General features: G+C 34.5%; 1 protein-coding gene across 1 annotated transcript in view; it reads right to left on the minus strand.

Moving 5' to 3' along the window:
* Positions 1 to 1,267: 1,267 nt before the first annotated feature.
* LOC306869857 (uncharacterized protein) overlaps positions 1,268 to 25,668 on the minus strand; it is a 96,238-nt gene continuing 71,837 nt past the window's right edge. Inside the window, exon 4 of the mRNA XM_079416782.1 lies at positions 1,268 to 2,368. Within this exon, the coding sequence (XP_079272908.1) occupies positions 2,188 to 2,368 (181 nt within the window). The 3' untranslated portion in view covers positions 1,268 to 2,187. The remainder of the gene's footprint in view (positions 2,369 to 25,668) is intronic.

The raw sequence follows: 25,668 nt of genomic DNA on the forward strand, positions 1-25,668 counted from the left end.
CTGAAGCACCAAGATTCGTGCACCAAAAGTGGTTCCCCTATGATTACGAGCCAAAGAACCACTTTTAGAGCTATATACCACCATTTTTTTAGAGTGTACAAGCTAATTACAAATCTTTTTGCACTGAAGCTGCTTAAGCGGCCAATTTTATTTATTATAATTATATCAGGGAGGATTTTTGAATGAATGATCCCGAATAGAATGACATCATCACACTTTAACAGATGAATTTATACTTAATAAAACAACAACAAAAATGAATATAACTTCAATAAATCGAGACAAATAGATGACGACTCAAATCAGTGAATCGTTTTGAAAGCTGCTCATTTACAGGAATTGGCCAAACAAATCAATTCAATAAAATGAACTGGACTTCTCAAAAGCTGGATATAACTTATAAAACCATTTGAGACGAACCAGTTCACTAGAATGAACATACCTTTTTAAAAGATTATTTATTTGAGTTATAATTATGTGGGAACATCTAGTTTTCTTGTCGTGATTATAATGCTATTTAAAAGTTACAAAATGTTCTACTAACTTCATTTTTAGCCACAATATAATGTTATTTGAATGTATATGTTTAGTGTTGTAAGAATCTTAAAATGCCCAGATTATAATGTTATTTAAAAGTTAAAAAAATATTTCTTACAGTGTTCTACTAACTTTACTTTCACCCAAAATATAACTTTATTTGAACATTTTTCTATATTCTAAGAACATTAAAATGTTTTTGTTGTTGTCATAATAATTAAAGGTTAGTCAAATAACACTGAAGTACGTTGTTTTGAGAAAGTTGATCTTAGAATGTTTTTCCTCAATGAGAACGTATATCAAACATTAATGAAGTTATAAGAGTGCTCCATAAACATTATGTTTTTAGAGCGTTTTATCCTAACATTTATATAACTTTTAAAACGCATTATGAGAATGTTCCCTGTTAGCGGTGTTAACAGAAATAGTGATCATGACTCTTGCGATCTGAGTGGATCTGTTTACAGGCCCATATATAATAATATACATAATGTTGTAGGTATTTGTAAATATAAACTTCACTAGCTATATATATATACAGTATATCCATAACAAATATGATTATTGTGCAGTTTTATTTTATTCCACACCATTAGTACTGTATATTCTGGCAGCCTTGGTGAAAATTTCCCACCTCAGAATGTTGTGCATTAGTCTGTATGAAAAAGCATCCATCTGTGTTTGAATACTCCACGGTCAAAAGACAAATAAACAGCACCTGACAGTTTTTTGTGTAGTAAAATATTTTATAGAGCTTTTAATGGATTCTGACTTTAAGCATTCACAAAGAATGAAATGACACACTCCTCAAATTCACTTTCTCCAAATATCTCTGCCTTAAATATCGCCGTGCGTGTATAGTTGTTAGATCATCTACATAAAAGCGTTAAGCATGTGGAATAATTGATTCGTTGAAAGGTTTTCATAGTATAAAAGCTGGTGTTTTGACCCTCATTGCTCCAAAATGATGAATCCGTAATCTTGCTTCCATTTCTTACCTGGAATTCCTCTTTCATCTCTCTCTTTAATGTGTCCTTAGCGTCCCGTCTCCTGCTGTCACTGTGTATCAATCGTTGTCTGCTGTGAAGTTCATCCCTTTTCAGGTAATAAGTATTGGCTCAAAGGGTGCATGAACCAACAAAAAGCCCCTTCTCCCCCTTCTCAGTTTTTGACACACAAATTATCGCCATGAACTATAAATCTGGAAAATCAAATCAGAATAAATAGATGCAGTCCTCTCTTTTCCAACGACAAAAACAAACACTCAAAATGATTGGCAACTCGAGAGCGTTTCTGATTGGTCAACAATCAGAAACACTCAACTTGTAATTCCATAAGAAAACACTTATGGCACTTTCAAGGAACAGATAAATGAAAATGGGACATAATGACAAAATTTTGATTTAGGGTGAATTATTGTTTAAAGGACATTTTTGACTCTTTCCATGGACTATAAATCTGAAATATCAAACTGAGCAGCCTTTAATTCCATTAATGTTGATTTAAAAAAGACAATAAATAAAGGCTCCTAGTCAAGTGAATTATGTGTCTCTAAACAAGTTAAACCAGAGGACTGGAAGAGAAGAGGCTTAGAGTTGGTTGGAAACCGTCTTTGTTGACTAATGATGTCACGTCCTGCTATCAAAGAGTTCACAGGAACCAGAAGCACTTCCTGCGGCTCTTCTTGACCGTCTGGAGGGCCTGTGGAGAGTCCTGCTGGCGCGGAGGAGGAAAGACCAGCTGAGGAGAGCTCTGCTCCGACTCCTGCTGCTCCGGGACCTTCCACGCTCGCGTCACCTGACCCTCCTGAAGCCGGAAGTCATGCTCCACACTGAAAGAGAGAGATGCTTACAGCTATTACTGAAGCAAAAATGCATCATACAGTCAAGTTCTTTTAGAATGCACTCAATTAAAGTGGATTACAATCTGATGTTGGCTTTGAATTAGAATGAATGGTCTCGGGTTAAGAGTTTTGAAAAGTTCCTAACCCAAGTTGGCACATTAAGGGCCAGATTTACTAAACAGGGTAAATTAGCATGAGAATGCAATCCCATAAAAGCACAAATGGTAGTGGAAAGTTCTGCAGCTGATCTATTGACAGTGCACACATTAAAGGAGACAGACACAGCCAAATCATTTCCATAATGACCAATGCAATCTACCAAGAACAGTGCAAATTTGCATCTGGTTTAAGACATGCTTTTTTGGGTGGTAAACACCAGTACATCGACTAGCGCGAACATATAATGTTACAGCACAGCTTGACTGATTAAGCATAAAAAGTTGTCATTCTGTGAAAATCATTCTCTGGGAGTTTCAGAAGCTTGCTTTCATTACATGTAAAATAAAAGTTTTGAGATTCTTTCAAATTTACAACAATTGGGGTATATGACCACAGAATTGTTTTGTGTGTGCGAACTAGCCTATTCCTTTAAAAATGTAGAGGGAAAAACCCTCAACAGAAGACATCAAAATAGCTATAGCCTGCGGAAAAACAAAGGCGCAAATAAATGCATATGAACATTTTGTCGGCAGCTCAGAGCTGACAGCTGGGATTGTTGCTGATGATGCACTGGCCCAGATAGCTGGCAAACACTGATGTGGACATGAAGCAGCTTTCCCAGAGTACGGATAGAGTGCTGCTGAACAACACGGCCATAACTCTTCATGCTAAATGAGATTAATGAGATCATTGTTCCTCTTATATATATTTATATGCACTCAATTTATTGCAGAGAGAGAGAGTTACCTTCATCGAGTGCTACCTTAGTTCCCGTGTCAATGCACTCGCACACTTCGCCTACGATACTCCCCAGAGAACGCCCATGTCAGACAGACAGGGAACACTATGTGCTTTCCGTAACAATAACACTTTTAAACCTCTTCAAAAAATCCCTCTTCCACCCTCTTACCTTGCAGTCAGTCTCTCTGCATCGGCTTAAAGACCAAAGGCCGCATGTAGACATTGTTTTCACACAAAACAGTCGACTACACACATCAGAATGTGACTTCAAAATGTTTGCACAATCGTTTGGTTTAGCCGTTTAAGTGACAAACTAGTAACTGAAGATAATCACTAGTCAAAAAAATTATAAAAGATTTGTATTGCACTTAAAAAAAAAGGGAAAAAGTGATTTTTTTCCCCCAATATTTTTCAATTCAGCATATGAATTTGATAAAATCAATAGTAAATATGCTAAAAATCATATTGCACTGTAAAAAAATAACTTTTGATGTTGTAAATACAGATGATTGAAGTATGTTTTAAAAGAAAATTACATTTCAGTTTTTTCTATATATATATAAAATATAAACAACCCTGAAGAATCCTTATGGGAATTTTCTTGCAGGATTCCAATATTAGATGAAAATGACACATGAGCACACCCACATTAAAAACATTATTATTGGGGAATTCAGTGTGTCCACATTTCAGTGGGGTTTTTTTTTGGTTAAATTATGTTTTATTAACAAAGTTCGGGAGGAGCACGTCAGATACTTAGCCTAATTAACACAAGAGGAACGCACTCAAGTTAATCAACGCACAGGTATAAATACAGCTGACTTGCCTCTATCCATTGACGGTTAATCAGCATCACTCCACCACACCTTCTCCACTCTTGAGTTCTTACCACACTTATATGGGGGAGGGGGACTCTGGGATCGGGGCCGTTCCTGAACTCGGAGCCCTTCCCCAGGACAGCACACCAAATTCGCATTACTATACTCCAGCTAATTATATGTAAGTGTGAACTCGTGAATTGTGGTCTTGTTTGTTGTCCAGGCCAACTCATTTATGTTTTTAAGGACTGTGGACTTGACTACCTGACAAATGGTCAAAACATTGTTTGTCTGCTGTTAGAACAGAGTTGAGTGCAGTCCTTTTGTTCTTCTGAAAGGCCCCCTTGGATGTTTTCGGTCAATGTTTTGGATGTGCACATGCCATTTCATTTTGTAGGACTGCAATATAACACAAAACAAAAAGTAGATCTTTTGGAACGCATCTTTTAAAATAGGACAAAATGTTCCTTTAGAACATCAAAGAAATTGATATATTTCTTGAATACACTACAAACAGAATTAAGATAAAAATACAGAATATTCTAAAGAATGTTTTTTCAGTCTTATTTCATTCTGAAAATATTCTTATTCGATTGGTTCCAAGTTATGCAAAAAATTCCAGCTGTCCTTGTCACATTCCATCAGGATTTTCTTGGTTAGGGACACTTCCAAATCCATTGCCATATTTAAAAGGCAATTCTACAGCTACAGTAGTCGCTGGTTTTACTAATGAAATCGACTGCATGAGTTTGCTTTCAAGCACAGAGAGCACTTTCATTTCACCATGTGGATGCAATGAATTTGGTCCTCAATTTTTAAATGAAAGGTGACTTGGGTACCACTCAGAAATGGGATGTTTACAGAAATCCAACAAAGTAAGAGAACGACAGAAACAAGCAACGCTGAATATAGTGGAAACTTGATGGTTGTACTATTTGCATTTAGCCATATTTTTATGCATTACAATTCCAAAGACCCAACAATGCTTTCCGCAATGCTTGAGTCTCAGGTGATGTTGCTTCAGCACTCATAAACTGAAAACACCAATCAGACTGCTTAAAACTCGCTGATTAGTACTGGTTGTAATTACCGATGAATTTTAAGACTGAATTAAACACCTGTGATTTAGTATTGTATGCATGAGCACAACGGACATGTCTGTGATTGGTTGCAATAAAAAATGTAAATAGAAACAGGGGTAGATCTAATTAACACTTTTAATAATTAATCACAGGAGCTGTAATCCTGATTATGTATTTGATGAATTGTACAGCTCTAACTTCAGTGAGACTAGGTTTATAGAATGTGCAGTTCATCTTTCCTAGTGAAATGGTGTATGTTTGTCTGTCATATGCAAATAAATAGCACTTTATTTTCTATAAATCAACTAGGTATTTAATTCATCATATTGAGAAATTGGGTTCTTTAGCTAAATAAATGTGCAAAACATGTCACAGAGAAGCCAATTATTTCAGTTTCTTTCACAGTTGTGCAATGAATTACAGTATAAGTGTTTTAAAACAAGGCCCCAGAAAAATCCCAGCTGACAGGTCCTATAACATTCTCAGAAGGTTCTCTCAAAGTTAAGAACACATGATCTTCCAGTAGCATTATTAGCAGTCATCTGGTCTTTAATAATGTTCTCAAAACATTAGCACAAAAATTTGTTTATATATTATTCACAAAGTATTTTAGTTGGACATTCGTCTTGTTTTTTTCTTTTTCTTTTTTACAAACTTTTTTTTTTTTAATTGACATTTTGATTATAAGAATCAGAAATAAAGTTTTCAGAATGTTAATAGAATGTTGTTCAAAGTTATCTGGTTTTCAATAATGTTCTCAAAATTCTTATAAATCATTCACTTTTTTTTTTTTCTAGAAATGTTTTATTTGGATTTCAGAACGTACAGAGAACATTCAACTGTTTCCATAATGTTCGCAAAATTATAAAACTGAATGTTCCCTAATTTTTTTGAAAACATTTAAAAAAAACTGGACATTTTGAAAAAAAAAAAAACATTTTCAAAACTTAGTGGGCGCACTGAATATCAATTTTTAAGTTATCTGATCTTTAATAATGTTCTCAAAATATGTATACATCATTCATGGAATGTTTGTTTTTCTGAAATGTTTTAGATGTTCATCTAACATATTTTTAAACATTTCTACTTAAAGGAGACCTACATTCTTAAAGATAAAGGTGCTTCAAAAGGTTCTTCAAGCGATCCCATTGAAGAACCATTCAGTCAAAGGTTCTTTAAAGAACCATCTCTTCCTTACCTTTTCATAATCTGAAGAACCTTCTTTCACCACAAAGAACCTTTTGTGAAACAGAAAGGTTCTTCAGATATTAAAGGTTCTTTATGGAACCATTTAGACAAAAAGGTTCTTCTATGGCATCTTTATTTTTAAGAGTGTATTATGCCCCTTTTTACAAGATGTCCCCCGAGCGTATATGTGAAATTTTAGCTCAGAATACCCCACAGAATTTGTTTTATAGCTTGTTGAAATTGCCACTTTTAGGGTATGAGCCCAAACGTGCTGATTTTGAGTATGTTGCTTTAAATGCAAAACGATTACACAGACGGGGAGCACGGCGGGATACAAATAACAACATAGCTGGTCTCATGCTATCACAAACTTTATAAGTTCCACTTCTGACTATGAGCTCGACAACTACAAGCGATCGACTCACATTACTTTCATACGCAACGTTTAACTACCACATTCCTATTCAAGATCATTCTGGTAGCACTTGAAGGCAGCATCAGTGAAAACAGGCAGAGACAATGATAGCTTTAGCAATTAGCCTTACAGAGTGCCAAGAAGCTCTTTCAGAAAGGCAATTTTGAAAACAAACGCGTGATACTTTGTCTGGAGCTGACATTCGCGCACAAAGGGGTGGTGATGGCGCAGTGGATAAGACACATGCCTTTGGTGTGAGAGACCCGGGTTCGAATCCACTGTGAGACACCAATGTGTCCCTGAGCAAGACACTTAACCCCTAGTTGCTCCAGAGGCGTGCGACCTCTGACATATATAGCAATTGTAAGTCGCTTTGGATAAAAGCGTCAGCTAAATGAATAAATGTAAATGTAAATGTAAACAAAGCATTGATATTGATTCCTAAACATTTAGGGAACTTTACCAATTTTTTTCCGAGATATTTCTTTCGAAATATGAAATGAAATGTTTTAGTTAAAGAGATGCTCATTGTACATCAACAATGAATGAATAACTTGAGCATGTTAGCAAAATATTCCTGGAAGATTGTTTGGTCACACTTTATTTTAAGGTCCAATTCTCACCATTAACAAACCAATAACTACGACTTTTGCCTCAATAAATTATAATTTGCTATTAATATTTAGTAAGGTAGTTATTAAGTTAAGGTATTGGGTAGGATTAGGGATGTAGAATATGGTCATGCAGAAAATGTGCTACAACCAATATGTTAATAATAGGCATGCTAATAAGCAACTAGTTAGTGAGAATTGGTCTCTATACTTTATTTTTTTGTTAGCTAGAACAGCACAATCTTCAAACTATTGGATATTGATATCAGCACTTTTCATCCATATGTATATATTCTCCCATTTCTGCACAAACTTTTGATATGCATGGAAACAAAGTGAAGTTTTATGCATGAGGCTCCAGGTCCAGAGAATCAAACCCTGCGTCGTTCCACCCACTAGCGCTTCCAGCATTTTCACCTTCCAGATAAATCATTTCAGAAAAAAAAACCTGCTGAGAAGGAGAGGAGCGCTCTGTCCCTCCCAGCAGTCCTAATTACCTTGCTTCTGGTCCTGAGAATGGATGGACTAGTGTCTGAACTCGATATTACTTCTTCTACCCCTTCCCCTCGCTACCGTCTTTCATTCACACCATCTCGCCTGAATTTGACGACGCTCTTGTGAGCGTGGCACCGGGTACAGAGCCTCTATTTTAAGCTTTTTAAGAAGAGTGTGTCTTTTTCAGCTATGCAAGAAATTACGTGCCTCTGTGTGGGTTGGAGTCGTACCCATGGGGAGGATAGGGCTAATATGGGTGGGCTGAATTTGGTAAAGAAGTATTAACGAGATTTGTCCTAATTTAGAGCATCGTACGCATCAGTGGGAGAAGCTCAGAGCTCCTCTGGGAATAAAGCACCTCTATAACAGGAATCCATGGAATGGAAGCCTGTAAAGATATTAGCAGTCTTGAAGGGCGTTAAATAACTTCCCTGCATATTTATGAGCCGATGGTGTCGTACGGGGTGATTGATGTCTAAATTCCCCGGCACAGACATTACAAGCGCATTTAGTATTATGTCACCGTCATGTCAGCCTGTCAAATACAGACGTCATGTGTCAGAATTGACTTGTGTAGTGTACATCAAATGCAGTAAAAAGATTGCAAACGTCAAAAAGTAACCCAAAGCTAAATGAAAACCATGGGGATGTTCAGAATGGCACAGTTGCACACACTGTAAAAAGTGCACTTGTTTCCTTAAAGAGCTATTGTACCTGATTAAATCCATAAAATATTTTGTTGGTATAAATTAATGTATTTAGGTTGATTCAGTGATGTTACATAATATTTTGACTTGAATGAAAACTGTTAATCTAGATGTTAACCACCATATGCAGCATGCACACTGATTTTCTGCATGCATGGGATACACAAATGAAGTACTAAATGATTTTATTGAATTTTTTTTATTTAAAAGTTTGAATAATTTCAAATTTTGATAGTTTTTTTTAAATGCTGTTCATTTGCTGAAACAAACAAAAATAAATATTATTAACAAAAAATATTATAAAAATGATATAGTTAAATTAAATATCTATACATCTATTATTATTATTCATAAAAAACATTAAATTATAATAAATATATTAATACATTTTTAAACTATATATTAAAATAATTTATAATTATATAAAATAGTTTTAAAATGATAAATTGCATTAAACAACAAAGCAACAACACTGATATTTTATATTACTGCATATTTTTTGCATATACTATTAGTAAATAAAAGGCAGTATACTACACAGGTTTATTATAGTTAACTAAAACTAAACTAAATATATAAACTAATAAATAAATAAAACATTAGCATTTCTTGAAATAAAATAAACATGAACAAATTGTATATATAAAAGAAAACCTACATTATTTTATTTCAGCTATAATTGCCAAGACTACATTTCTCATTTTCATGTACTTAATGTCCTAATGTACTAATAATTTCAGATTTTTAAACATATTTCTACAATATTTATTTCAAAAACTAAAACTAATGAAAAAGACAAAAACACAAAACAGAATTAATAAAAGTTCAGAATAAAAATAAATTCAAAATATTAATAAAAACTCTAATTGTATCTCAATGATATTACAATATAACTGTTCCTACGTGCTGTACAGCATGCAGAGTATAATATTACATTCTGAACACGGCTAATGAGACAATCCAAGTAAAGTAAGAGTGTAAACGGAGAGTTACAAATAAGGACAGGATGAGATTTCTGAGAGGATAAGCAGATAATGAAAGAGTTTCCTGGAGCTGATGGAGTGTGGATGTGATACGGCTGTACCGGGCGAAGCTTCACAGAATTGGCTGATGTCTGGAAGATGGAATGTGGATTACGAGGTGAGACTGGAAAGGGTGGAGTGAGACTGTCAGACTGTAAGAGACACTGGACGTTGTAATTACGGTTTAGGAAGACACCTCTGCGAGGCCAACCAATAACATCACTGTTGTGTTATTGAGAATAGAGATGCACAGTGATTGTGCTTTACATCGCAAAGGTAGATGCATAGTTTGTTTTATTTAGTCGTGTCTAGAATTTCAGAAGTCAGAATGTCTCAAACTGTGCTTATATTTACCAAGGCTGCATGTCAGTGATCTAAATATGAGCCTATTTCTGTTCTCTCCAAGAACTGTACTTATCCAGAGTGAGCAAAAAGGCTGGTAAAATCACTCTGGACCCCTCACATCCAGCACACTCCCTCTTTGAACTGTTACTGTCTGGTCGACGCTACAGAGCTCTGTGCACCAGAACGACCAGACACAGGAACAGTTTCTTCCCTCAGGCAATCCATCTCATGAACATTCAACAATAAACGTGGAACACACAACTATAATACACTATCCATTCACCACACTCACTAATTTTATTTTTATTTTCTCTAATTTGCACATACTTGACCTGTAAATACATTGTCTATATTATATATTGTGTTTTTGCTGCTTTGTACATTGCCTATTTGTTGTTATTATTTTATTATCTGTGTCCTGTCCTGTTGCTGTCTTTCTGTGGAGCTTCTGTCACTACAACAAATTCCTCGTATGTGTAAACATACCTGGCCAATAAAGCTCATTCTGATTCTGATATATTCAAATAGAAAACAGTTACTTGAAATCGTAATCATTTTTGCACAATTTTACTGTATTTACTATATTTCTGATCCAATAAAATAAATGCAGCCTTGTTGAGCAGAAGAGGCTTTTTTCAAAGACAGAACAGGACATTAAGGACATAAAGGCACTTTACAGTTTATACAATGTACAAAATTGGCATTGCATTATGAAGATTTGGATTTTCATTTGATTTCTTGGCATGAACGCATTGTTTACATGTGTGAGTACTGCCACAACGTCTGATTAGCGGTAATCTCTCAAGTTTATCTGTAAACTGCTTACGCGAATGCTCACATTTATCTGTGGATTTACGATTGTATTTACAACACAGCCTGAATTGAGGACAAGTGTCTGGCGGACAAGATTTACACCGTTTTCTGCTGATACCATGACTTGCTCGGCCCTGTTTGATCAGCCTGTGCAACTCGACTGATTCCAGCCACACTAAAGCAATGCAAGCAACGCCTCCTGTTTAACACTCAACCCTCAGAGGCTTTGCTGGAGTCATGTCCATTTTGCATCGGTGGCTGGTTATCTGGCTTTCGGAGCTGATTTGTAAACTCCGCGATCACGCCGGAGAGCTGTTTATCGGGACAAACTTTGCCGCTTTGAAATGGAAATCTGTAAATCTGTTCACGTCACTCTTATCTGATGGAAAGGAGCATTCATTTGCACTTGAAAGGGCTTTTTGATTTCAAGGTTGCAAACAGAGTGTGTGAGTATGTGTGTATGTGAGGACAGAGGTGTGTGTTCCCTGGCTGAGTAAAGGCATGAAAATGCCAAGTGCACCCATGGGGACACCCCTGCCCACACTAAATACAAGCCCTTAGAGGAACAATCTTTCTTTCAGATGCATCTTTATTTATTCCTTTCTGCAACTTACAGTACAGAACTACCAGATTTACTAACAGTCGGCGTAAAAACTACCAATGCTGGGCAATGACTGATTACATGTAATCTGGATTACATAATCATATTCCAAAAATTAAGTACTTTTGTTAATGTGTTTAATGCACTTCATGTTGTTAATAACAGTGAATAGAACATATTTTCATGTGCACGGCTATACATGTGTACACCATGAGAGCAGTTAACGGATCACCCCTTCCAGTTAACTGCCCAGATCTTTAACTGCATTGTTGTGGAAAATTAGTGGCTCCAACACTGTACAACAGCACTCTGAAATACACGTGTGCGTTTCTCCTGAATTCATGTATGCTGTTGGCAGAGATGGGTGTTTTGTACAGTATTTTGTATTTTGAAAATACACAAAATACATTTGAAATTGGCCATCCAGTGAAGTAACACTATTGAGGCCTGTTTACACCAAGAACGATAATAAAGAGGTTGATTGACAAAAAGTATTTTATATTTTTTGAAAATACAAAAATACTAAGATTATTATTTATGTATTTAAATACAAAATACATTCGATTTTTTCAAAGGTATTTAAATACAAAATAGTATTTTGTATTTCAAATACATATTTTAAATACATGTATTTTAAATACTGCCCATCCCTGGCTGTTGGCAGAAAGGATCGTCCCTGCGCAATAACAACACTTTGATCATCATCCATATCTTACAAGCATTTATATGATCTTTCATATGTGAGAGGCTTTGTGCTGAGAGCCGTGGAAGTCTGAGGTTTAATGAGATATGTATGAAATACGGGACTACATATCGTCCGTGTTTGGGTAATGGCTTATAGTGTTATTGCTCACCTTCATGTTTTTATAATGACTGAGGCTCTAAGCGCTCTGAGGCTATGAGCCCTAGAGAATATTTGGGAAGGGGATGGAAAATCCAGTGTGTGGAAAGCAAGCAAAGATTTTGCCTGAGTGCAGATGGGAGAAAGTGTACAACAATCAAAATCAACATTATATCACAAGCTACTTACAAATATGTCTCTTCAGTGATACTGTGTTCAGTATAGCTATCAGAGGTTATTTCATTCTGAATCTTTCCCTTGCAGCGATAAAAAAAAAAAAAACCTTTACTTTAGATATTCTTCTCTGCATTCAGTAACAGACTGGCTCATAGGTGACATAAAGCCTATGAGCCATGTGGGTGGTGATGGCGCAGTGGATAAGACACATGCCTTTGGTGTGAGAGACCCGGGTTCGAATCTACTGTGAGACACCTGAGCAAGACATTTAACCCCTAGTTGCTCCAGAGGCGTGCGACCTCTGACATATATAGCAATTGTAAGTCACTTTGGATAAAAGCGTCAGCTAAATGTAAATGTAGTAGTAAAGCGTCAGTGTTAGGCATGGAGCGCTGCTCTGCACACAGCTGTCACAGACCTGCACTTCATTTCTCTCTCATCCAAAAACTGGAATCAGAATAAAGCTACTGAAAACACTACTGTTACTGACAAACAGATGCTGCTTGGTTGTCAGTAGAGCAAGAATTGAACATCTTGCACTAGAAATGTTCCTCTGAGCCACATTAGCTCATGCTGAACACTGAAGTGATGGTAAAGACTTACATTGATTCAAAAGATTTCTATTTTTATTCTTTTATTATTTATTCTTTTTATTCATCAATAAATTCATATCACAGGTTCCAAAAACAATTTCTGAAATTGGTAATAAATCACCATGTTAGAATGATTTCTGAAGGATCAGGAGACACTCAAGACTGGAGTAATAATCAATTAGGAATAAATTGTATTCTAAAGTATATAAAAAAAAAAAAAAAAAAAAAAAAAAAATTATATATATATATATATATATATATATATATATATATATATATATATATATATTTTTTTTTTTTTTATTGTAATAATATTTCACAATATTACAGTTTTACTGTATTTTTGATCAAATAAATGCAGCCTTGGTGAGCATAAAATATATGAAAAATCGATACATATATCACATAAAAATTGTGACATTTTGTAAATATTTTATTTCTCCAGGATTCTCTAGCAATGCAAGAATCTGATCTCAAAAGGAGTCTCTTTACCTCTTTGGCAGCACTGAAAGATTTCTGCACATCACTGCTGAGCACAAACTCTCTTTACATTTATATTTACCAGCGTGTGCAATCTGAGGTTTGCTGTGGCGTAAGCAAAACATCAGAAGTTCCAGTTGAAATGTCAGCACTCAAGAGTTTACATGGAGCAATTAGCAGTGGATTTATTTGAAACAAATGAACACAATAATAGTCAGAAATACATCTGATTAAAAGCATGACAGCAATTTCTGTCAAAGGTTACAAAACACACGGAATAAGTATGTCCTGATTACTATAATAATATTATTATTTATAATATTAATAATATTATAATATTTTTATTTTTGCCAGTTTGTCAGTAAATTAGTAAGTGCCTAGTAAACTTGAAAGTGTCTCAAACAAAACTCTGAAAAGCGCTGAAAATCCCACTAGCTTCTCAACTTTGGCAAACATTAGTTCTTCCTCAAAAACATATTTAAAATACCAACCCTGTAGCTTTTAAACTGTTTTATTTTAGTGTCATAAAGATGCTATTATACTGTTTATTAAAATTTTTAATTTGTTTTTAATTTTATATTTTCCGTATATTTTTGATTTGAAAGTTATTATAATTTTTTTTGTCTGTCCTTTCTATTAGTTTATATATATATATATATATATATATATATATATATATATATTATTTATATATATATATATAAGGATATACATAAAACTGTAAAATAAAATTCACAAATGTAAAATAAAATAACTTATAAAATTAATATGAATGTTAATAGTAATTATATGCTTATAATTTGAGTTGTATTCATAGTATATCAATTTAAAGTACTGAAAAAAAAGTTTTTTTTTTACATAATATCTCAATCAATGTTTATTTGAATGATTTTTTTTTATTTTTTATATATATATATATATATATATATATATATATATATATATATATATATATATATATATATATATATATATATATATATATATATGCATTTATTTTATTTAAGCGATGCCTTTAAAACATGACTTAAACAACTTAAACGTAACTCCCGGAAAATTGATTTTGTAAATTTTATGAGTGCATTCCAGTTTTGTTTGCAAAATGCATCAGAAAATCAGTGGCAGTCCATGCTTGAGCCAGTATGACACAATCTCCATCACTACGCATTGACTGTGGATCTGGAAGCTTCTCACATGAAATGACCCCTCCATCAACCCTGTTTCACTTACGGATTCATATTCACATGCAATACTGTGACCTCAATTAAAAGCATGTCAACAGTACACTTCCTCCCCATCAAACTAACCCCACACTGATTAAACGCACTCCTGCACAATACTTGTGATTCACACAGAGACCAAGCATCTCAATACTCGCCATGACACCCATGTCAATTTCACGCACACTACCTGAACATTACACCACGCCACTGTGCTCTTCAAGAGATGAGACACTTGTTCCACAGACACTGCAGTACAACTGAGCCTCTTGTGTTTGCGGAGCAGGTTAATGTGTTCTGGTTTGATACACCTCCACACAGGTTTATGTAAATATGGCTTTTCCAATAAAACCCCACAGGATTTTCCCCGGGCTGAAAGTAATGAAGTCCCGGCACTTGTGTTTATACTGGTCATCTTGTTACTAGGAGCTGATTGAATTGTGGACGTACTCGGCTAAAAGCGACCACGTTTTACTGTCGGTGCACGTTTAAGCACTCTGAAATAAACCTAAATTGGTTGAACGAGAAGCTAAAAGGGTCAGACCGGGTGTGCTTATGATGGAGAAGAAGCAAAACAACACTGAAGGTCTCTTTTTGAGTATAATTTTGAATAATAAAATTCTCACCCTAAAGGCTGAGAAATTACTTTTCAAAGCAAAGAAATCATCTCCTAATGGCCTTCAATTAGATGAGTGAATTTGCAAAGATATGAATCATATATCATCCCAAAATACAATTATGTTTTGTAATTATGATATTATATTCATAATTTATCACATTTGAACTCCTCTACACAGTTCTTAGTAGAGAAATATAATATGAAATAGAGTTTTTTCCACATTACAATAATAAGAATTAGAGGGGAAATTTGCTTAAAGTATATTTTAAAGAAATAGTTTACCCAAAAAAGATTTTCTGAAAAAGTACACAGAATTGGGAGAAATTTAGCCTTACGTCACTTACTCACCAATGGCATTTTAAACTGAAACAGTTGTTTCTCCCCAAAATACAATTCCATTATCAATAAAAACACATGCCCTTTGTTCGCTTACATTAAAATCCTGACATAATTGTTTAGAATTTTTTGTTCTGTTTTGGCTTGTAAACGATGCTTGATCTGTGCATATTTCTCTCCTGATTCAGAAGAGATTACTTTTATACTGGAGAAACCAATATTGTGGATAGAAGACTGTCAAAAGCAATGGTTTGAAGATAAAAGCATCTTAATGATGGATTTGTTTTTTTACAAACACGCAGCTTTTGGCTTCACAAGATGTTAATCGATGGACTGGAGTTGTGTGGATTACTTGTGGACTATTTTGATGTTTTTATCAGCTGTTTGGACTTGATGAGCAAGTGATGGAATGCTAAATATCTCCTAATCTGTTTCTTCACATGAAGAAAGAAACTCATCTACATCCTGGATGGCAAGTGGGTGAGTAAACTTATGTAATTTAAATGTTACATAATCTTTAATAATACATTTTGGAGTGAAATATGACCTGACATTTCTTCATGAGATGCATCATAACATAATGAATTGATATTCTCTTGTTTTGTTTTCTCAAACCGGCTCATTAAGAAAAGCAAACACTGTGGATATTGTTTGTTGAACATCAAGATTACATGCATATACTGTATCTGTTAGCACCACTTTCAAACTCTACACACACACACCTGAAGGTCTGAGTCCTACTTCAAATGAGTTATTGTTCATTATAATGTTTCTTCAGTGATCACAAACAGGATGTGCACACAGGAGCATCTGTGCGAGCAGATGTTTGTCTATCACAGTCCAACATCTTGCTTGTTCTGTTGGATTTTTTCATTTGTAACCGAGTAGTGATAACTTTGTATGTGTGCTCACGATTCATCAGCCCGAGGAAAATGTTCAGTGCTTGGTTAGCTTGTACATTTGGTTGCTACAAACCACCATGACGAAGTGTAATTTAACTCTCACCTGACTTATGCTTCATAATTCACTTGATATTTGATTCTCAACTAATTTTGCTTCATGTTGGATATCAAATGACAACTACAACCCTATCAGAAGAGCAATAACACATGAAGAGACATATAAAAGTTTGCTAACATCCTTTAGCAGATATATTTTACAAATGTCAATAAATATTTTTTAATGATAAAAAACTGAACTGATAAAGATGGAGGAAGGCAAAGAGATTTAATTGGTTATACTGTAAAGGACTGAGGTTGTGTTTTATGAGGAGGTCTCTCAGCATCCATTGTCCTATTAGCCAATAAACGCACATGAAATAAATCCCCTGGGTCAAATCCTTCATTCTTCTTATAGATTTTCCTCCCTTCAATCTCAGTACTGCAATTTAATGGTCAATAGGTCACAAAATGACCCCAATTAACCAGAATGAGTTTCCATATAGTGTTGGAAATTGACTCCATATATGATTGTGTGAAAAAATAGTCTAAGTGTGGATACATAAGCGCAGTGATATTTTAGTATTATTCACATACTTATTTATATACAGTATATATTATTTGTAGATTTTTATACTACATTTATACAAATATTATATATATTTTGCATAAGGGTTCTTTTTAGGTTACGTTTTAATCATTTTGTTATGTGCTTTTAGCATTTCTATTATTATTATTATATTATTTCTGTTATCTTTAATCCATTTTATTTTTAGTTTTGGTCATTTTAGTCAACTTAAACCTTTTATTATTTGTTATATTATTTTAGCAACATTTCTCATTTTTGTTAATGTTTTTTGAGTTATCTAATATTTAAATTTTATTTAATTAAACTTTATTTTAATTAATGCAATGTTCTTTTAATAGTTTTAATTTGATCTTAAAAATGCTCCCAATAAACCAGTATAAGTTTCCATATATAATGTCAGAAAGTTTTATGATTTGTGAGCCTGTGTGCAGTGTTACTTTAATAATTTTTATATACTTACACCCATTTATAAACTTATTTAATTTATTATTTTATAACTTTTTTATTTTTACTTATTAATATTTTGAATTAACTTCATTTTTTATATTTTCAGTTTTTATTTTAATTTTAGTTTGTTTTGGTAGTTTTGTCCTTTCAGTTTTTTTATATTTCTATTTAGCTTTCTTTCTTTTTTTCAGCTTTTAAGTTTCAACTTAAACATATTTTATTTAAACGTTTTCTCATGTTTATTCACATTTTCATCTAATTTTTATATTTTATTTCAGCCAAAAATTAACAACTTTTTTAATATTTTTAGTTTTAACCAGTTTTAACCTCCATTTAACCAGAATGAGTTCCCATATAGTGTTGGAAGTAATTATGTTGTGTGCTTTTGTAATTTAGATTTTTATTTTATTTTTTATATATAAATTTCTATTTAGCTTTAATTTTTATCTAATACTTGCACTGTATTTTATCTCAGCTTTATTTAAATTAACAAAAAACTATTTTAGTTTTATTTAGAATTTTAGTTAACAATAACACACTGCGTGAGCTCATGCACTAACTTCTGCATCCCAGAATTCAGCATTAGTTTGTGCCGTGATAAGATGACCCTGTTGTGCTGACGACTTTGACCTCAGGTCAAATCAAGCCCATCTGTAACATCAGAGAGAAGCTTATACACACACACACACACACATTTGTCCTGCCCTGCTCTCTGTACTTTATGGTCCAAAACATCTTTCTCCTCAGATGAACGATCCACCCTCAAGCGTGAGGAACAGTGGGACCACCACGTGTTCATGGGAAGCCATGGAGACTCAGCCGTATATTTGGGCACTCTCCGTTTCTTACACTGCGATATTTTCACACGCACACACACACACACGCAGCAGGTGTGGAAGGCCGAGATAGAGGATGTATCCGGCGAAGTGGAAGAGCAGGGCAGGCACGTTCACCAGCCGTGTGAAAGATAAGAGGAAAGAGAATTATGCTTCAACAACAGCCTTTACATTAATTGCCGTCCCTTTCTTTGAATCTTGCGCATGTGCTGCTGTTTGTTTATTTGTTTGTATTTGTGTCGGCTTGTGCAGCGGTGCATCCTGACAGCTTAACATAAACATGTTGATGAAACTCGCGGGTGCGAGCGTGTGAGTGTGTATCAAGCCAGCGGACGTTGGGGAGTTATTGAGTGATAGCCGCTGGAGCAGAAGAGGCTAGTTGATGGATTTCTTCTAAAAGAAACTTCCAGAAAGAGCCGGTCTGTGGCCTGTGTGCTCATACAGAGACAGACGCAAAACACAAACACACATTGCAGGGTGGTGAACCGTTGAGAAATTAACTGAGAATGTATTTTGAATTTGAATCAAATTCCTGAATTTGATTTTAGGTACAGGAGCAAACAGGACATAGAATTGCAATGTAGAAATAAAATTAATTCAAATTCAAAGAATATGTATTCATATAACTGTAATTTTTAACTAGAAAAGAGAAACTTAAAACAAACTTTGAACTGCTGAAAGTTTTAAAATGTCTTGAAGTTTGAACGTTTATAGGTTGATAGCTAGCTAATTCAAAATATTAATAATTTTTTTAAAGTCATTATTAAGTCATTTAGCAGACGCTTTTATCCAAAGCGACTTACAAATGAGGACAACAGAAGCAATCAATTGTAGTATTAAAACAACTAAAAACAGCTAAACAAACTAAAAGCTAAAACTTTATAAATACTACCTATACACATTTTAAAAATAAAGAAATTAAATAAAAATGACAAATGCATACAACAAAATTTCAAAATTTTGCATTTAAATGAAAAACAAAAAATAAAGCTTAAAACAATTCAAAATATTAAAGAACAAAAGGTATGAGTATAATAATGATTCTAACATAACACCAAGCCAAACACACAAAAAAACAACTATATATATGTACAACCACACACACATACATATATATATATATATACATACACATTTATAAATTCAATATATATATATATATATATATATATATATATGACCGCTGCCGCAGTAAACTAAGCTTTTTTATATACCCATCTAACAAAATACTAATTGAACTTAGCTGGACACACTTTCCTTATTTTTTCACAACAAATGGCCAAGCAAGCGCTAACACTGACAAGATACGCGAGACAGAACGAGACCAAACGTTTATTTATATAAAGACAGACAGACAGACAGACAGATAGACAGATAGACAGATAGATAGATAGATAGATAGATAGATAGATAGATAGATAGATAGATAGATAGATAGATAGATAGATAGATAGATAGATAGATAATAAAATCTGAAATAAAATAAAATAGAAACATTATAATAATAATAATAATGCATTTTATTTACTGTATATAGCGCCTTTCCAGAGCTCAAGGACACTTTACAATAAACATCAGAAATGTGAGAGTAACATCAAACAATAATACAGAAAGTAATTTTAAAATCGGACATATAGAGTAACAGAATAACCAGAAATCAACTTAAGAAAGGTAGTATTCTGAAAACAGTGAGTTTTAAGCAGCGATTTAAATTCAGACAGGTTATTGGCAAGACAGAGTGATCTGGGAAGAGAGTTCCATAATTTAGGGGCAACAACACTGAATGATCTGCCCCCCATAGAAGAGAGGCGATACCGAGGGACGACGAGAAGGCGAGAATCAGAGGATCGCAATGAACAAGGTGGAGAATAGGGAAGGAGCAGATTGCAAAGATAGTAAGGAGCCAGACCATGCAAAGCTTTAAAAGTAAGCAGGAGAATTTTAAGCTTGATACGATGGGCCACTGGTAGCCAATGCAGATCAGCTAAAATAGGGGTGATGTGGGCCGAACGCTTAGTGCGAGTGAGAATACGAGCGGCTGAGATTCGAATATACTGTAATTTAGCAATGGAGGTAGCTGGTAAACCAATGAAAAGGGCATTACAGTAATCGAGACGAGATGAAACAAAAGCGTGGATGAGAGTTGCTGCATCGTTGGCACTAATGAAAGGACGGAGCTGGACAATTCATCGTAAATAAAATAATGCTGATTTAGTGAGAGAGTTGATATGGGACTGAAATGAAATCAGTCAAACATAACACCGAGATTTCTAACGATACTAGATGAAGCAATTTGATTGCCAGTGATATTGCAAGTAAAGTCATGATGCTGTAGTAACTGACCCAATGGTAAAATACAAATAATAAACAGCAAAGGCCCGAGAACAGAACCCTGGGGGACGCCTTGTCAGGGGAGCGGGAGGGGATCTGAAATCCCAAGATTACATGAAACATTACATGAAAAACTTAAACTAAAAACAAAAACTATTCTAAAAATATTTCTAAATAGAAATATCTAAATAAAATACAAAGCACATAGCAAAATTACGATCACTAAAATTTATAGTAAAATTCAAATAAAAACTGAAAAATAAAAGCTAATTCAAAATATTAATAAATAGTAAATAAATAATACTAAAAAAAACAATGGATGGATGGATGCACAGACAGACAGACAGAATGATAGATAGACAGACAAACAGATATGTTTGAACTTTCTCTATTCTAATTCAACAAACATTAACTAGTTTAACTAGCCAAAGGATCACAGTTTGTCAAGTTAGAATGACGTTTAACCCCTGATGACAGATGCTGTAACTATATATATATATATATACAGTATATATATGCTAATATATGTAACTACACAATCTGGAAAAAAGCATGTTTCTCCACTGACGGCCATTTAATTGAAGTATTGAGAAAAATGTGCGGGGAGATGTATTGTGCAAATGTTCCTGTTCTTTATAAATACGGCTTCCTGTTCAGCTCAGGATCATATTTTTAAGATTTATTTCACATTTATGTTTAGAGCAGACGCTTTCTACCCGAAGCGACTAGCAAGAAATTGTGTGTATTATGTAAGTGGCAATTACCAGGGTAGGTAGCTGAGAGTAGAACTCAAGTTAAGCCGAGGTTAAGTCCTACAGAGCCGAGAAAACACCTCTCAGATAACAACGATATGGCAAAAAGAGCAAGATTACTTCAGTATAACGACAGGCTTGATTATTATTGAGAGATTATTTTTCTGAACGTACGGCTGCACAAAAGTAGTGTCCTGAGGTTATAATGACTCACAAAATGACTCATGCTGTCTTCAGGTCTTTCTCTCTTTCTCTATCTCACTCTCTCTCTATCATATGTGCACACACACACACACACACACACACACACATGCACAAAAAATGGTTTTATGGCCTCGGGCTCGGTGTTAGTCAGTTGCAGTAGAGGGATTAATTGAAGCTTTGCTGCAGTGTGTGTGTGTGTGTGTGTGTGTGTGTGTGTGTGTGTGTGTGTGTGTGTGTGTGTGTGTGTGTGTGTCTGTGACTCTATCAGGGTGGTTGGGATTTGGTACTGCTAACACCTGTATTGATCAGTCAGTGTAATCAGGATCAAAGTATGATATGCCCATAATCCCCTCATAGAGACACACTCACACTCACACACATGCTCTCTGTATACTGATGCAACCCAGTTGGCCCTGCTGTAAAACTAGACTGCTACATCACATGCATGCACTGTCACAACTTATATAGAATGGGAGGAATCTAGATTTGGCAAGCTGCATTATACACACGTAAGCATGCACAGCAGCAACAAAACATTTTTAAATTCCATTAGCTGTCTGCAATGCAAGCATGCAACCAACATTGTTTGTTATACTGGGAATGATTTAGCTTTGTTGCTTTGCGTTTTTTGAGTTTAGAATAAAGCATGCAACAAAACTAATTTACCCCCATTATAGTCACAAAAGTGAGACTTTATTGTTTATTATTGGAAGGCTCTATTGCAATATAGTAGATATCCTGAATTTGTCATGTCAAAACTATATTGCAACCATCATAATCAACAAAGCACTGCAAGTGTGCACCATTACAACTTTGTGGTATATAAAGGGAGAAACCTACATTTTGCAAACTGCGTTGTGCGCATGCAGACATGCACAGCAACAAAACTATATTTAAATCCTACAAGCATGCAACTTTGTTGTTTATAATGAAAGGGATTTAGCTTTGTTGCATGCAACAAATCTAATTTTCTCACATAGGTACAAAGTGAGACTTTATTTATTTTTTATTATGGGAAGAATCTACTCTAGTTTTGGCACATAATGATCTTGTGCATAAAGTAGATATTGCAACTTGTCCTGAATTGAGGTATAAATGCCTTTATTATTACAAAACTACTTTACAAACATTACAATCACAAGAAAGCTACAGTACATTGCAAGTGTGTTATGCTGTGTGTTTATAACTTGAGATTTGGAATGCTGTGTTGTGCTCAAGCAACAAAACTACAATTAAATATCATTAGCTGTCCAGAATGCAAACATGTGATGTTGATTATACTGGGAATTATTTAGCTTTGTTGCATGGGTTGTTTGTGTTTAAAGTAGGGCATGTAAGCATGCATCAAAACAAGACTGCAGCCACTATAGTCAACAAAACGGTCTATACTGTAAGCATGCAACATTGTTTATAAGGAGTTATTTACCTTTGTTACATTTTGTTGGTCATTCATGTTCAGTTCAGTTCAGTTTCTTTGGATTTGCCAAAACCCATTTTAGCTACCTGGTCTCATGGCACAAACGTACCTGGGCACACTTTTTAACGAGACGTGAAATACCTACCAAAAAGGTTGCATTTTAGCTACAATGTAAGACTTTATTGTTTATTATGGGATGGATCTACTGTAGTTTTGGCACACTGCAATCTTGCAAGCTTAAAATAGATTTTGCAACTTGTCCTGAATTGCGGTACAAAAGCATTTGTCATTACAAAACTACATTGCAACCATTATAATTAATAAAACAGTACATTGCATGCATGCACCATCACACCTTTGTGGTATGTAATGGAAGGAATCTAGATTGGCATGCTGTGTTGTGTGTATGCAAGCATGAAAAGAAACAAAACAATACATTTAATTAGCTGTGTACAATGCAAGCATCCAATCAATTTTGCTGGTTATAATGGGAATGATTTAGTTATGATGCACCGCATTGTTTGTGTTTAAAGTAGATGGGGTGTTATAATTCAAATTAGGGATGCACGATATTATCGGACTGATATCGGAATCAGTCGATATCGGCTATAAATCGGTTCATAATCGGCTATAAATGTAAATATCAGCATCAGCCTGATATGAAAAATTATGCTGATATGTCTTGCCGATAAGAGGAATACGTTAACTCACATGCGCTCAGGGTGTGTTAGCGATTAGATCACGTCAGCAGTGTGGCTCATTCTTGAAGCAAAGTTTTGTCTGAATGACGATTAGATTGACTGTTTTGGATTGCTGCATATCATCTGTGAAAGCACGTACAGAATGACGCGTTCGGTCAGCACATGCAGCGGCAGCCTATCCCGGGTCCTAATACCCTTCAGTAAAGAATTTTAATCTGTAGGGGGGCGCTGTTGGCCTACTTCTAATTAAATTAAAAGTAAAATAGCCTACACAAATAACATTTAGACTGTTTCTGATTAAATAAAGCAGTAATTGATGTCATGAAATAATGAGTAGGCCTATGTTTTGATTTAATGGTCAGAAGCTATAGCTTACAGTACATGAAAAAAAAAAAAATCACAAACATGCCACTTGTAAATTAAATAATTTGATATATACTGATTTATTCATTAATGTGTAATATGTTTTATTTTTTAAACAAATCATGAATCATTTTACAACTCTTTTGTTTTACATCATCTACAAATGTTAAATCTTCAAATAAAATGTTATGGTTAAAACTGCATCTTTCTGGGGAGAAATGCAGTGATTGATATAGTTTATTTATAGTTATTTTCAAAGCTCCAATGTACTGTTAATAAAAGCTTAATTATTTTTTATTTAATTGTAGTAAACAAGTTCTTGTTAAAAACTAACCAAAATAAAAAATATTTTGCTTATAATTTCTGCACAGGAGAGACTTGGTGTTGTTTCCAAACAAAAGGAAATATATCGGTATCGGCATCGGTATCGGCCAAAAGGAGTTGAAAAATATCAGCATATCGGATATTGGTAAAAATGAAATATCGTGCATCCCTAACTCAAATGATATAAGTTGCAAGAAAACATGCAACAAAACAAGATTGCAGCCATTATAGTCAACAAAACTCTCTTTAAGCATGCAACTTTTTTGTTTGTAATGACAGAGACTTAAAGCAAGTACGCATGCAAAAAAACTTGTTTGTTTCTATTAAAAGACTTGGGAAGGATCTACTATAGTTTTGAAAAATTATCTTGTGCCCAAAATAGTTGTTGCAACTTGAATTGTGGTACAAAAACATTTGTTGTGACAAATTTAGATTGCAACCATTATAATCAACAAAGCTACGGTCCATTGCAAGTATACATTAACTTCATTGTTTGTAAAATGAGTGATCTAGTTTTGTCACATTGAATCCCTCAAAGTAGATTTTAAAGCTCAATAGTTGCCCTACATTGTGGCTTGCAACGACCCGACACAACAAAATCAGATCATTCCCATTATAGTCAACAAAGCTGTCTACACTGCAAGTGCATTATGTCACAACATTAGTTTATTACGAGAGTGATGCGTTGCTCATGTTCAAAGTAGACAGAGTTTATTTGCAAGAAATGAGCATGCAACAAATCTTGATTGCTTTCATTATGCAAACACCGCACGCAACACAACAAAAAATTATATCACTCTTTACAACTTCATTTACTGTAATAATGGATGAAAAATAAACATTTTCCCATTGAATTAGGTTTATTTTTCCGCACTGAATTAGGTTTCCCAATGAATTAGATTTATCCCACCCCCTTCTGACTTATCAGAAAAAAAAAAGTCGTGACGTATTGCCAAGTATGGTGACCCATACTCGAAATTGGTGCTCTGCGTTTAACCCATCCAAGTGCACACACACAGCAGTGAGTAGTGAACAAATGCACACACACACACACACACACACACACACCGTGAACACACACCTGGAGCAGTGGGCAGCCATGCTGCGGCGCCCGGGGAGCAAT

Source organism: Barbus barbus, assembly GCF_936440315.1.
Source record: "Barbus barbus genome assembly, chromosome: 5".
Lineage (NCBI taxonomy): Eukaryota > Metazoa > Chordata > Actinopteri > Cypriniformes > Cyprinidae > Barbus > Barbus barbus.